Source organism: Bombina bombina, chromosome 2 (assembly GCF_027579735.1).
Source record: "Bombina bombina isolate aBomBom1 chromosome 2, aBomBom1.pri, whole genome shotgun sequence".
Lineage (NCBI taxonomy): Eukaryota > Metazoa > Chordata > Amphibia > Anura > Bombinatoridae > Bombina > Bombina bombina.
In genome coordinates this window covers 1,219,019,714-1,219,034,550 of record NC_069500.1, presented here as the reverse complement: position 1 = coordinate 1,219,034,550, position 14,837 = coordinate 1,219,019,714, and the positions used below count along the sequence as shown (strand labels likewise).

The window sequence follows — 14,837 nt, the reverse complement described above, 5'->3', positions numbered from 1 at the left end:
ACAAAGACTCTGTGGCTTTATTTATTTGTGTAAATAAAGGGAACTAGCAGATTTAAAGTGCTGTGCAAACTAAAAAAGGTGCATTTTTTGCATTCTTTTGTTAAAAATATAATTTGAGCAGTTACAAAATGCCCCTGCTGAGTACATGCACTGTTCATTACCTCATATTGGTGTAAGCTTAACGGGACATTAAAAACAAAATACATTTTATAAGTATAGTATTTAGGTTATTCCCCACCTCTCTAGTCATGGGTGCCGTCATTTTAAATCTAGCTATCACTACATTCCAGTACTGACCTGTTTGCACATGTGCAGCAACTCCCCTTCACTGCCCTGCAGTATAATCTAAGTTTCAAAATGGCAGCTCCCATAATTAGAATAAAATATATTTAGTGTTTAATGTCCCTTGAATGAACATGCATTACTGCAGTGTGCATAAGCAGAGAGTTCTGGTTATAACACCAAAATTGTGCATTTGCCCAATATGTCGTACACTAACAGATTTTATGGATTTTTTTTATTCCTTCTTATTGCAGCAGAGGAACTGTGGGGACTGTTCTAAGTTCCCTTTTCATTATTTTTGTAGGGTCAGTATAGATCTTAAAAATAAATCTGCTGCTACAAAAAAATATTTCCATGGGGCAAATCAACATAAACTCTAATCTTTGATGTCAGGAATTCAGGAGATCTGCTGGAGACTTTAACATAAATAAAACATGCTTGTTTGCAATGGATAAATTAACTAAATTGCTGAAATACAGAGTGCAACAATCTATGTACAAATACACAGCTAATGGTGACAAGAGATACGTGCTAGTTGCGTTACACATAGTTTTTAGCAAATAGACTTAAAACCTTTTGTAATGTGTTGAAGCTGGGAAACTTGCGTGTGAATATTGTGTCGTGCAGAGGAACTACTACTGTAAGCAAATATTATGCAATGAATATTGACCATTTGTTACTATACATGTCATTTACAAACTATATTTAGTTATTATAGATGTAGATTTCTGTTTTGATACACAACAAATGTTTTTAAAAGTTTCTGTTTATTAATATGTTTATGAATGTTATATAAAGCTAAGTTAGCTAACTAGCACCTAACTAAAGGAATATCTTAACTAGGTTTTAATTTAACGTATTTATTTTATTTTTCAGGGGTGTTATTTATGGGGGGGGGGGGACTCCTGTAACCTAAATACACTGCAAAATCCTGCTATTTGTATGACACAGCTATGTAATGCACAGTTATAGTTATTAGAGCAGTACAAAAACTATGCTAAACATACTCACCAGGGTTTTCAAGTTGTTTATTTCTGAAATGTAAAATGCTGCACATTGTGCTAACAAAAGAGAGAGCTGTAAACACTTTTAGAACTTCTATTTTGCATGTAGACCTTCCAATATATAGTATATACATACATACAATTTGACTTTAATAAACCTTTAATACATATAGTATTTTTTTTAAAAACTGCATTATCGTAAAGTGTTCTTGATGCTTTGGCCACACTCTCATTTACATTTAGGAGATGGTGAGTGGCTCAAGAAACAAGCACATCGTGAGTGTGCTGACTGAAACTATTTTTAACTTTCCTATAATGCATTAGTTGCATTTTAGACATGGCGTTAGCAAAGCATAACGTGGAATGTATCTGGGAAAAGCCCAAATGAAGATACTTTTAATTCATAACAAATATGTGAATATGTGATGAAGCAAACGTTAAAAAAATACAGATATATGAGATGAAGCAGAATCCTCAATTAGCCACCTGGCTGCCCAAGAGTTTAATGCTAATAGCTTAATTGCAAGTTCAACATAAGTCCCTAAGTGTTACTAAGCTTTTAAGAAACCATGACAACAAAAGTACTGTTAATATGGACTTCAGCTGCCCTATCCTCTGAGCATTGAATAGCTACATCAATCATTCCGCTGAAGACAAGAAAAACATAATCTATTCATTAAAAGGTTGTCGTTGTGACTCCCTGTCTTTTGGTATCTGTCACAGCCAAATTACTTGAAAAACATTTGGTGAACCAACAATAAAAAGACATTCTGACTCTTATTACTGTAAGAGTTGAATGCTCCTTCTGTATACAAGTGAATGCTGTGTTCAGTCCGCTTGTAAAAATGTATCTCTGAAAATCAATTTGTTTCTGCCATAACAGTAACGTATTGCTGCTGTTTCGGTATGCTTTGAATTTGGCATGTTTGTTAATGCTTCAGCTTTGATCTTGTGCTCTGTATTCATGCTCATTTATTGAATTCCTGTTTTCTGTTGCTAGTTCGCGCTTCAGACAAATCGCATATCATTATCTATATTTTTACAAAGCGCATCTGTAATTGCAGCTTATCTACAATAACTCTTTGTTATTCTGCTTATTAAGAATGAATTCATGAAGACAGTATAGGATAATTAACTCACTTGATGCTGGGCAGCACCAAAATCATTGCATTACTGTTAAACAGTATATTGAATATACGGTTAGCCTGAATTACCACTAAATTATGAATAATTTAGTTTTGGACTATGTATATGAAAACATACTAATGCACATTTTTAGACAGTTGCCACATTCCCACATATTTCTCACCCCAAAATGCAAAATTAATTCTCTGTGCCCCCAATAAGTCTAATTATCTTTGTTAGGTTTGATCACATTTATTTTGTACACTTAAAGGGACAATGTACTAAAATTTCCCTTTCTTCATAAAAAAAGGTGTATTTTATTGTTTGAAAACGTCTGTTCCTTTGCTGGATAAAGCATAATTTCCTGTCAGTGTATAGGCTTCTCTATGTATGAGTGAGCATTATGCATTCGCTTCTTGTTTCCATTTAAATTAAAAGGGCTTTTCTTAACTTTATTTTATGCAAAAATGATTTGACATATTTAGTACAGTATCTCTTTAACAACTGGTAGTAACTACAAACATCTTCATAGACATGATAGATTTTTGTTTTTTTTTAGCCGTTTATAAAGGGACACTGTACTGTAAAATGGGGTTCCCCTTATTGTGTTACCAGCTGCAGAGTATTAAATTAATTACAAATTGATTGTCTTTATTTCTGTATTTTAAATAGCTGATTTTGCTAATTAAAACCACAAACATCCCATTCAAATGAGCTGAGCCTACAGAAAGGGCAGAGCTCATTATCTTAACTCTCACACAAAGGCCATATTTATCTCTTTCTATACACAAAGGCAAATACTTAGCAAGAGCAATTGAAAATGAAAATTTCAGTACCTCGCTCTATCTTTTTCTTACATATCTTTTCTAAGAGTATACTGTAGTATTCAAAATTTTCAGTATAGGCAGTGATTCCCCAGGAATTTATTGCAAGACTATTGTATTGCTGGTACTATATGGGATTCTCACATTCCCCCAATAATCATAAAGTTCATAGTTTTTCAATGTTTGAACATTAAAAAACGTGTTGTTTTGTAGGTCCTACATTAGTCATCACTGAGTATTGCTGTTATGGAGACCTTCTAAATTATCTGAGAAGAAAGCGCGATTCGTTTATTTGCCCGAAATTTGAAGATCATTCAGAAACTGCACTGTACAAAAATCTTCTTAATTCAAGAGATCTTGCTTGGTAAGTGTGGTCCTAAAATATTTATTTATATCTATTAATTTATCATTTATATTCTTTTTCCTTTAAAGGGAGCTGGGCTTTGATGTTATATGCTGTGTATGATTTCTCTTAGAAGACTACCTGGAACCTCAATTTGTGCCATGGTAACAGATCCCTTCAATAAGTGGTTGGGGTTACCCTCTGGTAGAGGTGTTATAGGTCTCCTTTAAGGGATTATAACTTTATTTCATTGTTGGTTTTTATGGCAAACTTTTCCTGATATGGAATATGTCTCTTTTTAATTATAATTTTTAGTGTTTTTTGGATGCCCTTAGGCTAAGTTTAAAGTTATTTAAAATATTTTTGTGTGGTAATTTATGTAATAAAAATAAATACTTTTTTTTTTAAACTTTTTAAAAATGCTGAAATCCCGGCCTTTTTAAAAGGGTAATTTGTCCCTTTTTACTTTAACTAATTTTAATATTATTTATCTACTTATCATTAATAAAGCAGCATCAGGTGCCCCTATCTAACAATTAAGTGAGATTTAGGAATAGGCTGGTGCTTCCTGCATATCTAGATATGCTCCAAATGCCAATACACATTTAACACTCTAACAGAAACAGTGCTAGCTTTTACAAAATAACATATTTGTAAGTATATTATAAAAAAATATTCTATTGAAAATAAAAAAGTGCATTTCTATATTGGCTGGAATGTCCCTTTAAATAGACTTTTCTATGAATTTTTTTACATGACAAAAACTAGCACTAGTAGCTCTTTTTTTATTTGTTTTTTTAAAAAAAAAAAAAAAAAACTCAAGACGTTCAAGAAATGAGAATCCATTGCTATGTTGTACACATGCATCCTCTGACCAGATAGAGTATTTATTTTTGGACGCACTTTGTTGTAGGTCAGGCTAACATAAACCACACAGGCTTAAAATATCCCTTGAGACCAGTCTATTGTTTATCATTTTCTGTCTTCTTTTTACCACAGTTAATTGTTTTAACTTCTGTGCTTAACATTTGTAATGAGGTTATCCAGAGCTTGAACATTTCGTAAACATATCAGGATAGGGTATCTGAGACTTCAGTTTTGGAAGCCAAAACCTGCAGCCCTTTTACCTTCTATGTTGGTCTGCAATGGATTGCTCTGGTAACCAAGGGGTTACGCAAAGACAGCTAAGCACTGTTTTCTTGTCTGATGTTGTATTATCCTTTGTTACTGTTATCAATAGTAGTAGGTTAGTGATCTTCAGTAAGCAGCAATTAGACTAGCATCCTGTACGACAGAAGCATAAGAATATGGATGTCAGTAATTGTAATGCATGCTTCCCTGCCAAATAAAACAGTGTATATCCTTTTCTTTGTTCGTGGTTTCTTCATTTAAGAAACTGTAAACATTGACAGTGTTTTGAATCCAAATTCTTCCTCTTGTTTCACAGTGATGCCATGAGTGAGTACATGGATATGAAGCCAGGGGTGCCGTATGTTGTTCCAACAAAGAACGACAAAAGAAGATCAGGTGAGTTGAAAGAAAAAAAAATGTCGTCCCAAAGCCGTTATTTATAACAGGGAAATTGTACTCAAAAATGTTCTTTCATTCATATACGTGAGTCAAAATTGAACGTGTTAATTTTTTTTTCTGTTCCTAAAAGCAGCATCAGTTATGTACTTCCTATTAATTCTCATTGGCTGATAGACCAAATAAGCATTTGTACCAATCATCCAATAACCATAAATAGGAAGTTCTTGTCAGCCAATGAGCTTTAAAATGTACGGAACTGTTACTGCTCAATTTTCATTTTAAACACTTCTCATTACTTCAGTCAAAAAAGTCAACAGATTTTAATTCCACTGTCTAATAAAAATATTTTTATTTTATTTTAGAATAATGTACTTTTAAAGGGACAGTCTTCTCCCCAAAAAAATATTGTTTAAAATATAGATAATCCCTTTATTACCAGGCTAAAATCATAAAGGGACATTATAGTAAAAAAAAAAACAATCTCTGTGCTATCTAAAAGATGATACTTCACAATATTGCAATGCTTAACTAAATGTTCATGTGCTAAATAAATACAAATTGTGATTATAATCTAATTTTGTATTGAGGCAGTAATCTTAATGTGGCCCACAGCCAATCTCACCATTAGTAAACTGGCTCTCCATAGAAAAAGTTTGGTCACCCCTGCTTTAAGCCATTAATAGTTAGCCAGTATTTATATGGGTGTCATTTAAGAACAATATAATTCAAACAACTCTTACATCATAACATTTTAAATTACATTTTTGTTAAACGTGATCTTTCATCAAAGTAATGTATTTTTTGTTTAACCTTTAAAACTCATGTTATTTTCTTGACAGCAGATTTACACAACAAAGATAAATTATTCAGCAGTAGTTTATTCACTTTGTTTGAAGTTCTGCTTAATAAAGTTTTTATGCAATGCAGGCTCGTATGTTGATCAGGACGTCACCATCGCAATGCCAGAGGAGGACGATTTAGCATTAGATACAGAAGATCTGATAAGCTTCTCTTACCAAGTTGCACAGGGCATGAAGTTTCTCTCTGCTAAAAATGTACGTATTTCTGCAAAGAAACAGAAACTGCGCTTTATTATGAAGTGTTATTTATTATATTGAATTGAGGGAAAACAGCCCTTATTTAAAGGGACATAAAACCTAAAATGTTTGTTGGTCATGATTCAGATAGAGCATACAATTTTAAACAACTTTCTAATTTACTTCTATCATCAAATAGTCAGTTCTTCTTATCCTTTGTTGAAAAGCAGGAAAGTACGCTCAGGCATAGGCATGTGTCTTTAGCACTATATGGTAACAGTTTTGCAACATTGTTATACATTAGCAAGATCAGTAGATGACAGCACTAGTTCCTGTCATGCACTGCACGCTACCTACCTAGGTATCTCTTCAACATAGAATAACATGAGAACAAAGCAAATGTAATAATTTAAGTAAAGTGGAATCTTTTTTAAAATTGTATTCTCTATCTGAATAATGAAAGAAAATGTTTGGGTTTCATGTTCCTTTAAATTAAAATAGTATAAGTACTGCATCCCTTAACTTTGATCTCAAAGCCAACATATTTTAATAATTATTGATTTATCAATCAGATAATATTGCAGCCTTCTTAGCAGCTAAGCTAATAGTTTGTTTGCCAAGATAATATAATTGATCTTCTGCTAGAGTTTGTGCCTAAAACAGCTAAACAGTTTCATTAAAATAAATATTTGATTGATATCAATATTATGATCCACATGAGACCCATTTAATTTCCAAGTGTTTTAAAGAGATCTTAAATTATTATTTTTTTCTAATGTACATGAATGAGCAGCAATTAAATGTGTTAGATATGTTTCATAAAAAATATATATATATATTTGTGGCAAAATAATCCACATGTATTAATTGCTCACTGTCTGTTAAGGGCCACTCTTGTATCTGTAGTCTGGACAGGGACACACTATTCAAAAAGAGATTTTAAAGTCAAAATTTTACTTGGTTCAGGTAGACCATGCAATTTTAAGATGATTATTAATTCACTTCTATTATCAAATTTACATTGTTCTCTTGGTAACCTTTATTGAAACATATACCTAGGTAACACAGAGTATTTTCTTATAGCACTTTTATGCCCTTTAATGAATAAAGGTAGCAGTTCATGTATAATATATATGTATTTATTTATTATTAACTTGCTTATTTATTAAATTTGTGTTTAGAAGTGGAAATATCCAGTATTGTTACTGCGGTCTAGATTTATATTACAATTTAATTGATCAAATGTTAAACTGTAACATACATTAATTAAATGATTTATTTATAGTGCATTCACAGAGACCTGGCAGCTCGGAATATTCTTCTCACTCATGGTCGAATAACGAAAATCTGTGACTTTGGCCTGGCTAGAGATATCAGGAATGACTCAAATTATGTTGTCAAGGGAAATGTAAGTCCAAGCAGGTGTAATTCAGTTATTACTGCTAAGCTCTTTGAAATTAACTTAAAAAACTTGAGAAGACAGTAAATCACATCATAACACTCTTTTCTGGTGCAGTGCATAACAATTTGGTTATATAATAAGATATTTCATTCAAAAATGACACTTTAGTAGACCAATTAGAGGTTTCTATTGTACATAATGGAAAATGTGTAAGTAATGTACATTTTACTGGGGAATAAAATGTATTGATCTTTTAAACTAGTTATTGTTAAAATAAATGTATGGAAGCTAGAATACTGACATTTGTTCAAATTGAGATTATTACCTAAAGTGCTTAGAGGAGCTTTTTTTATATATAAAACATTTTTTTATTTTAACCCCCAAAAGGCCATTTTTCCTTTACTATAGTTTTCCTTCAGTTCTAAAAAAGAAAGGAGTTTCAAACAACTTTCTGTTTAAAAAAAAACACAACTCAATGTGGTGGCCAATGTGTAGGTGCAAAATTGCATCTGATCGCAGTCTCACTTTCTTGTAATGTATAGTTATAAATTTAGAGGGCAAAAATTCAACTGAAGTTTCATATACAATTAACTATGTTGTTGTGCTCTGTTGTTTTTGTTTTTTTTACACTATTTAGTCATTAATCTTTAGCTTCAGTTTCAAAGTTAGTTGCTGCTAAGAGCAAAACGGAACATATGAATGCTTTTGATAGTATAACATATTATTAATGTAGAGATCTGGAGTATATATCATTTGAACTATTTGTACAATAATTTGTATTTCCAGGCTCGATTACCAGTGAAGTGGATGGCTCCGGAAAGCATCTTTCATTGCGTGTACACATTTGAAAGTGATGTCTGGTCTTATGGAATTCTCCTCTGGGAAATCTTTTCACTAGGTAAATTTGATTTCCTTATTTAAATTTGGTATCATATTATTGGGCCTCAATAGGATTCCACATTTACAAATGATATATTTTTGCAGGAAGTAGCCCCTATCCGCATATACCCGTGGACTCCAAATTCTACAAAATGATCAAAGATGGATATAGAATGGCAAGTCCAGACTGTGCACCAGCTGAATTGTAAGTCTTATTCCATGGTTTAATCCTAGGGGACCATTTTTGTTTTATAAAATAAAAAGTAATACAACTTGTATTGTTGTTGGGGACTTTACTATCTGGTAGTAACAACAAAATACTACATTGACTTTAACCCCTTAATGACAAGTGACGTACCAGGTACGTCCTGCAAAAACTTGCAGTTAGTGACAATGGACGTACCTGGTACGTCACTTGTCTAAGAGAGTGCTGGAAGCGATCGCAATCGCTTCCAGCAGCTCTCAGGGTATTGCAGTGATGCCTCGATATTGAGGCATCCTGCAATACCCTTAGAAAGCATCCGATGCAGAGAGAGCCACTCTGTGGCCCTCTCTGCACCGGTAGCGATGCGGCCGGTTCGTTGGTGGGTGGGAGCGCAACAGGGAGGCGGGTGGGCGGCCCATCGCTACCCGGCATCCGGCTCCTGTAAGTGCAATGTGCACGCCGGGTGCCGGGAGCGTGCGGGGGCGCGCATGCGAGCGATCACCTACCCACACTGACACCAATGAGTGGGAAGAGGGGGGAAAATATATATATATGAGGATCTGGGAGGGGGAGGGGGTTGGGGTATTGTGGGGGGCTGCTACACTACAGAAAAAATTAAATTAGTAATAAAAAATAATAATAAAAACACTTTTTTGGGGGGCAAATTGGGTACTGGCAGACAGCTGCCAGTACCCAAGATGGCGGCAATTAGGTAGGGGAGAGGGTTAGATTGCTGGGGGGGGGATCATGGAGGTTGGGGCTAAGGCAGGAGTCCATCACAGCTAAAACATTTTATTTTTTTTTATTAAAAAAAATAAAAACTCCTTTTATTTAGTACTGGCAGACTTTCTGCCAGTACTTAAGATGGCGGGGACAATTGTGGGGTGGGGGAGGGAAGAGAACTGTTTGGGAGGGATCAGGGGGTGGGATGTGTCAGGTGGGAGGCTGATCTCTACCCTAAAGCTAAAATTAACCCTGCAAGCTCCCTACAAGCTACCTAATTTAACCCCTTAACTGCTGGGCATAATTTACGTGTGGTGCGCAGCAGCATTTAGCGGCCTTCTACTTACCAAAAAGCAACCCCAAAGCCATATAAGTCTGCTATTTCTGAACAAAGGGGATCCCAAAGAAGCATTTACAACCATTTGTGCCTTAATTGCAGAAGCTGTTTGTAAATAATTTCAGTGGGAAACCTAAAGTTTGTGACAAAATTTGTGAAAAAGTGAACTTTTTTTTTTATTTGATGACATTTGGCGGTGAAATGGTGGCATGAAATATACCAAAATGGGCCTAGATCAATACTTTGGGTTGTCTTCTAAAAAAAAATATATACATGTCAAGGGATATTCAGGTATTCCTGACAGATATCAGGGTTCCAATGTAACTAGCGCTAATTTTGAAAAAAAGTTGTTTGGAAATAGCAAAGTGCTACTTGTATTTATGGCCCTATAACTTGCAAAAAAAGTAAAGAACATGTAAACATTGGGTATTTCTAAACTCAGGACAAAATTTAGAAACTATTTAGCATAGGTGTTTTTTGGTGATTGTAGATGTGTAACAGATTTTGGGGGTCAAAGTTAGAAAAAGTGTGTTTTTTTCAATTTTTTCCTCATATTTTATATTTTTTTTATAGGAAATTATAAGATATGATGAAAATAATGGTATCCTTAGAAAGTCCATTTAATGGCGAGAAAAACGGTATATAATGTGTGGGTACAGTAAATGAGTAAGAGGAAAATTACAGCTAAACACAAACACTGCAGAAATGTAAAAATAGCCATTGTCATTAAGGGTAAGAAAATTGAAAAATGGTCCGGTCATTAAGGGGTTAATGAAGATTTATGTTGCTAATTTCTGTAAAGTGTGCCTTTCTAAAAAGCCATGTGGTGCAGAGGGAGAAATTACTTCACACTATTTGATTTGCATATCAATTACATGCGTGAAATAATTATGGTTTAAAGTCAACATTCACTATTGCTGAAAAAAGTTTCTAATTTATTTCCGTTATGAAATTTGTTTTGTTCCCATGATTGTCTTTGTTGAAGAGATACCTGGGTAGGTGTCTAAAACACTACATGGCAGGAAATAGCGCTGCCATCTAGTGCTCTTGCAAATGGATAACATTCTTGCAAAACTGCTGCCATATAGTTTTTAAAAACTGGGCAGGCTCCTGAACGTCTGTCCCTGCTTTTCAACCAAAGATACCAAGAGAACGAAGACAAATTGATAATAGAAGTAAATTAGAAAGTTGTGTAGATTTGCATGCTCTATCTGAATCATGAAATAAACATTTTGGGTTCTATGTTCCTTAAACATCTCTATTTACAGGTATGAAATAATGAAAAGCTGTTGGAATGCAGATCCACTGAAGCGGCCGACCTTTAAACAAATTGTACAGATGGTGGAACAGCAGCTCTCAGATAGCAAATTACATGTAAGCATATTTTCTCATTGTGTATTACTCTATACATACTGAAGAAACTATAGCAAAGAAGGTTAACGGGAAAGTTTCAATTCACCCTTTAAACAGAACATTTAGCCTAATGTGACATAAAACACTCTGAGATTGTAATATAACATTTTAATTATGTGCAGTAAAACTACATCCCAATATATTTTCATTCATAATTTAAATTCCCTTTTCTGTAATTTTACTAAGAAAATAGTTTTTTTTAAATTTCACAGAATGTCTATAAAGTAATGTAACTTATGCTAGATTTGAAATACTGTTCTCATCGTATATCCCCTGCTGAAACCAGTTACAGTTATAAATGATGTGATAAACAACTATCTTAATATGCTGTTTTCTTCACAGACATTGTTTGCACAGAAACTTCTATCTGTATCTAATTTTCCTGGGGCAGAATATATTAGAAAGAGAAACCAAGGTTTCAACATGGCAGCACCCATTGATTTATAGAAACTCAAAATTTATACTTCTATCTGTAATATTTAAATAGCTAACATAAAATACATCAACACACTAAAATACATCTACATACTATTGGCAACATTTTGCTTTGAATACATCATTATATCGAGCAGTTATTTACTGTGTAACATCCATTTAAGTGACTTTTCTCAAATGTGTTCAGTTACAAGTGTAGTACAGCAATGATCTAAGAAAGTGCAATAATATATATTCTGATTATTATTAGTGAGGTATATTCATATTGTTATAATGCAAAGGAAAGAGCTGAATTTAAAACACATTAAACTATTGTTTTTTTATATGTTTAATAAAGTTGTTGAAATTTATATCAAAACTACAGGAAGAACACATGTTCACAACTTATACTATAGTATACATGCTCAACTAACATGAACTATATTAGTGCACAACTCATACTGCAGTAGACATGCTCACTGGCTTATATGGACAACATAGGAACATCAATTTTCATGGAAAAAACTACAGATTTAACTCTGCTAAAATATTATATCCATATATAGATTTCTTTGATTATCTGTTTATATCTGTTTTGTTCTTTTCAAGCAGTCATTTGCAAATACGTCTCCAGTGATTATCAACCAAGCGCCAGTGGATCATTCTGTGAGAATAAATTCAGTTGGCAGCAGCACATCATCCACACAACCATTACTAACTCATGGTGAACACTGAAGCTTCAGGAACAATATGGATACTGAAAGTGCATGAACAAAACTCAGAGCAGAACACATCACATATCTTACTGGTCTAGACTGCTTGTGAATTTGTCCTTCTGCAGATTCTATGATCTCTAACTGAGTCAATGAAAATACAAACGGAGCCACCAAAGTACATATAGATCCTACTTCCCAAGGGAAACAGAACCTTATCTGCCAGTGGGACACCTGACGAACTGGACTAATGACAAGCAGATCCCACTTGGTAGTTACATTGATGCCATTCTGTTAAATTTCACCACCATTGTCTCTGATATCATTTTTTTTTTAATAGAATATTTTTGGTATTTAAAAATCATTACTATAAAAACAGGAGGTTTAGTCCTGCACAGTAAGTGATATAAATGTTTCAGGTATTCTATGGAAATGTCTGCAGAGACGAGATACAGCATTTTATCTTTACTTTTGCACCCTGATGAATATTATTCAATAGATTTATACTACTGACTGAAATATTGAAACAATAGTTCTATAAAATTCTCTCTCTAGAATCTGGTACTGGTTTTTGTCACTGTTTTGCATGCATTGACATTATCATGGGACCATGTTTTTTTACTACAGCCATTCCATGTATATATTTCAGACATGCACGCCTAGATACCCAGCTAGATTTATAGTTCATTATTGACTGCTCTTCTATAGGCTGTTTAGGCATATATTTATTTTCAATTCTTAGGCACTTAATAATAGTTTTAATTAATAAACTAGATTTTTGGAAAAGCTTTAATAGCAGAGCGTTGCCAAGTCATACATAATCATGTTATATACAAAGTCAAGGATATTAACCCTTTGACTGTCAATAAGACCTGCAGTGAAATATATTGCAGGACTCTTGAACAGCCATGGGGCTAAACCTTGGTTTTGGAATGTTTAACTCTATAGTTGTGATTCTCAACCTACCTCACTTACTGTAAACACTGTGTTTTTTCCATTTTCTTAAATAATTTATTTATTTGGTACACCAGGGTCTCCCTTTAATATTCAATAATATATACAACATCTTGATGTCTATCGAAAGAAATTCATTTTGTGTAAAAGTTGTTAAAAAACAAAATATTATTGGTGATATCATCAATGAGCATTCAGGGTTATTTTTCCACAGGTTCCTGTTTTATCCTAGGCTAAAATGTACATCTGTAAATAGGGAACAAACTTTTGAATATACATATTATAATAATATAGTGATCTGTGCATGTGTCCCTTACTGATGGTATTACCTGACACACATTTAGAGCCCGGTGGTATTATATTTATAAACATCACTAACCAAGTTTACAACTGCACTATATTCTGACCTTTATATAGGGTTGGTATGTTCTTGAATTCTGGTTGAGAATCATCGTTCTAGAACACAACATTATTCCAATTTTATATTTGCACTGGATTTGTCTAATCTGTTAATGCTCGGCTTGTGGTTGAGCTATCGCTCCGTCTATCTATTGAATGAGTAAGCATTGCATTGAAAGGATAAAGTAAAAAATACACTCTATGATGTTAGATGCTGTTACATAAACAAAGACTTGGAGGTACATTAGGGGCACTTAGTTGGACACTTTTATTTTAATGGTATTAAGATGTTATATTTTTGTATATTTTTATTGGCAACTGTTATTTCACTGTGACTGGATGTTTAAATTTTTTTTTTCATGTCATATTTTTTGTAAATATTTAAAATGTAGAAATAATTTCTTTGCAAAATTCACTGTCCCTGATACTCCAAAGAATTTTTTTTCTGTATGTTTGTAAATATGTGTTATACCTGTTTAAAGTTTGTTAAACATTTTTTGGGACATTTCCTGATTATTAGATTTCAAAATAGTTCCAGAAAATAAAGGTTAATTTGTGTTATTGAAACAAAGCTCAGTTTTTATATTTTATCTCTGCATTTATTTACATTGGTCATTATTACACATTCATATATTATACGTGTGTGTTACACTTCAGAGTTTCCAAGACATTCTAGTCTGTTAGTTGCTTTTATGTTATGGATATCACCCTTCACATCCCCTTAATTTCCCTTAACAATAAAGGACACCCTATACTGGTTAACAGCTTTGTCAGTTCCAGAGGTTTTTGTCATTGACTTCTGCAGTTAATGCTTAGGATAAAAACATTCATAATTCAAAAGTCTTTATTGCTCAAAATATGATATGACTTCATAAGGAGACCACCCAAGAAGAGTTGTCATCTTGGCACCCCAGCCTTTGTTAGCTGCATGAATGTAAATTATATTTCAGTCTGTATGTAAGTATTATATTTCAGTCTGTATGTACTAATATTAAGTCCTTTTTTGCTTATATATCTCTTGAAAACTTATTGAAATGTATGAATGTTTAACCACAGGGAAGAGAATATTAAGAAATCTGTAAAATATACTTGTTCCTTTTAGTTTTGTTTCCCATAGACAGCAGCTGTAGCTCCATTGCTCATCACTTGGCCAATAATAACAACATTAATGTAATTTTTAAAATATATTTTATAAGGGTGGCACAAAGGAACTCAAATAGATACGTAATATTGTAGCGCCAAATGAGAATATT

At 33.3% G+C, this 14,837-nt stretch overlaps 1 protein-coding gene across 2 annotated transcripts in view; it reads left to right on the top strand.

The window, feature by feature from the left end:
- The window catches only part of KIT (KIT proto-oncogene, receptor tyrosine kinase), a 66,327-nt gene extending 52,172 nt beyond the window's left edge, over nt 1–14,155 (top strand). The window contains exons 14-21 of one of the 2 annotated variants that reach the window (XM_053703965.1): nt 3,449–3,599; nt 5,026–5,105; nt 6,036–6,163; nt 7,431–7,553; nt 8,334–8,445; nt 8,532–8,631; nt 10,960–11,065; nt 12,131–14,155. In XM_053703965.1, the coding sequence (XP_053559940.1) occupies nt 3,449–3,599; nt 5,026–5,105; nt 6,036–6,163; nt 7,431–7,553; nt 8,334–8,445; nt 8,532–8,631; nt 10,960–11,065; nt 12,131–12,253 (923 nt within the window). In that variant the 3' untranslated portion in view covers nt 12,254–14,155. Of the gene's footprint in view, nt 1–3,448; nt 3,600–5,025; nt 5,106–6,035; nt 6,164–7,430; nt 7,554–8,333; nt 8,446–8,531; nt 8,632–10,959; nt 11,066–12,127 lie in introns of both variants that reach the window. The other variant, XM_053703964.1, reaches the window with a different exon arrangement.
- Nucleotides 14,156–14,837: the final 682 nt, after the last annotated feature.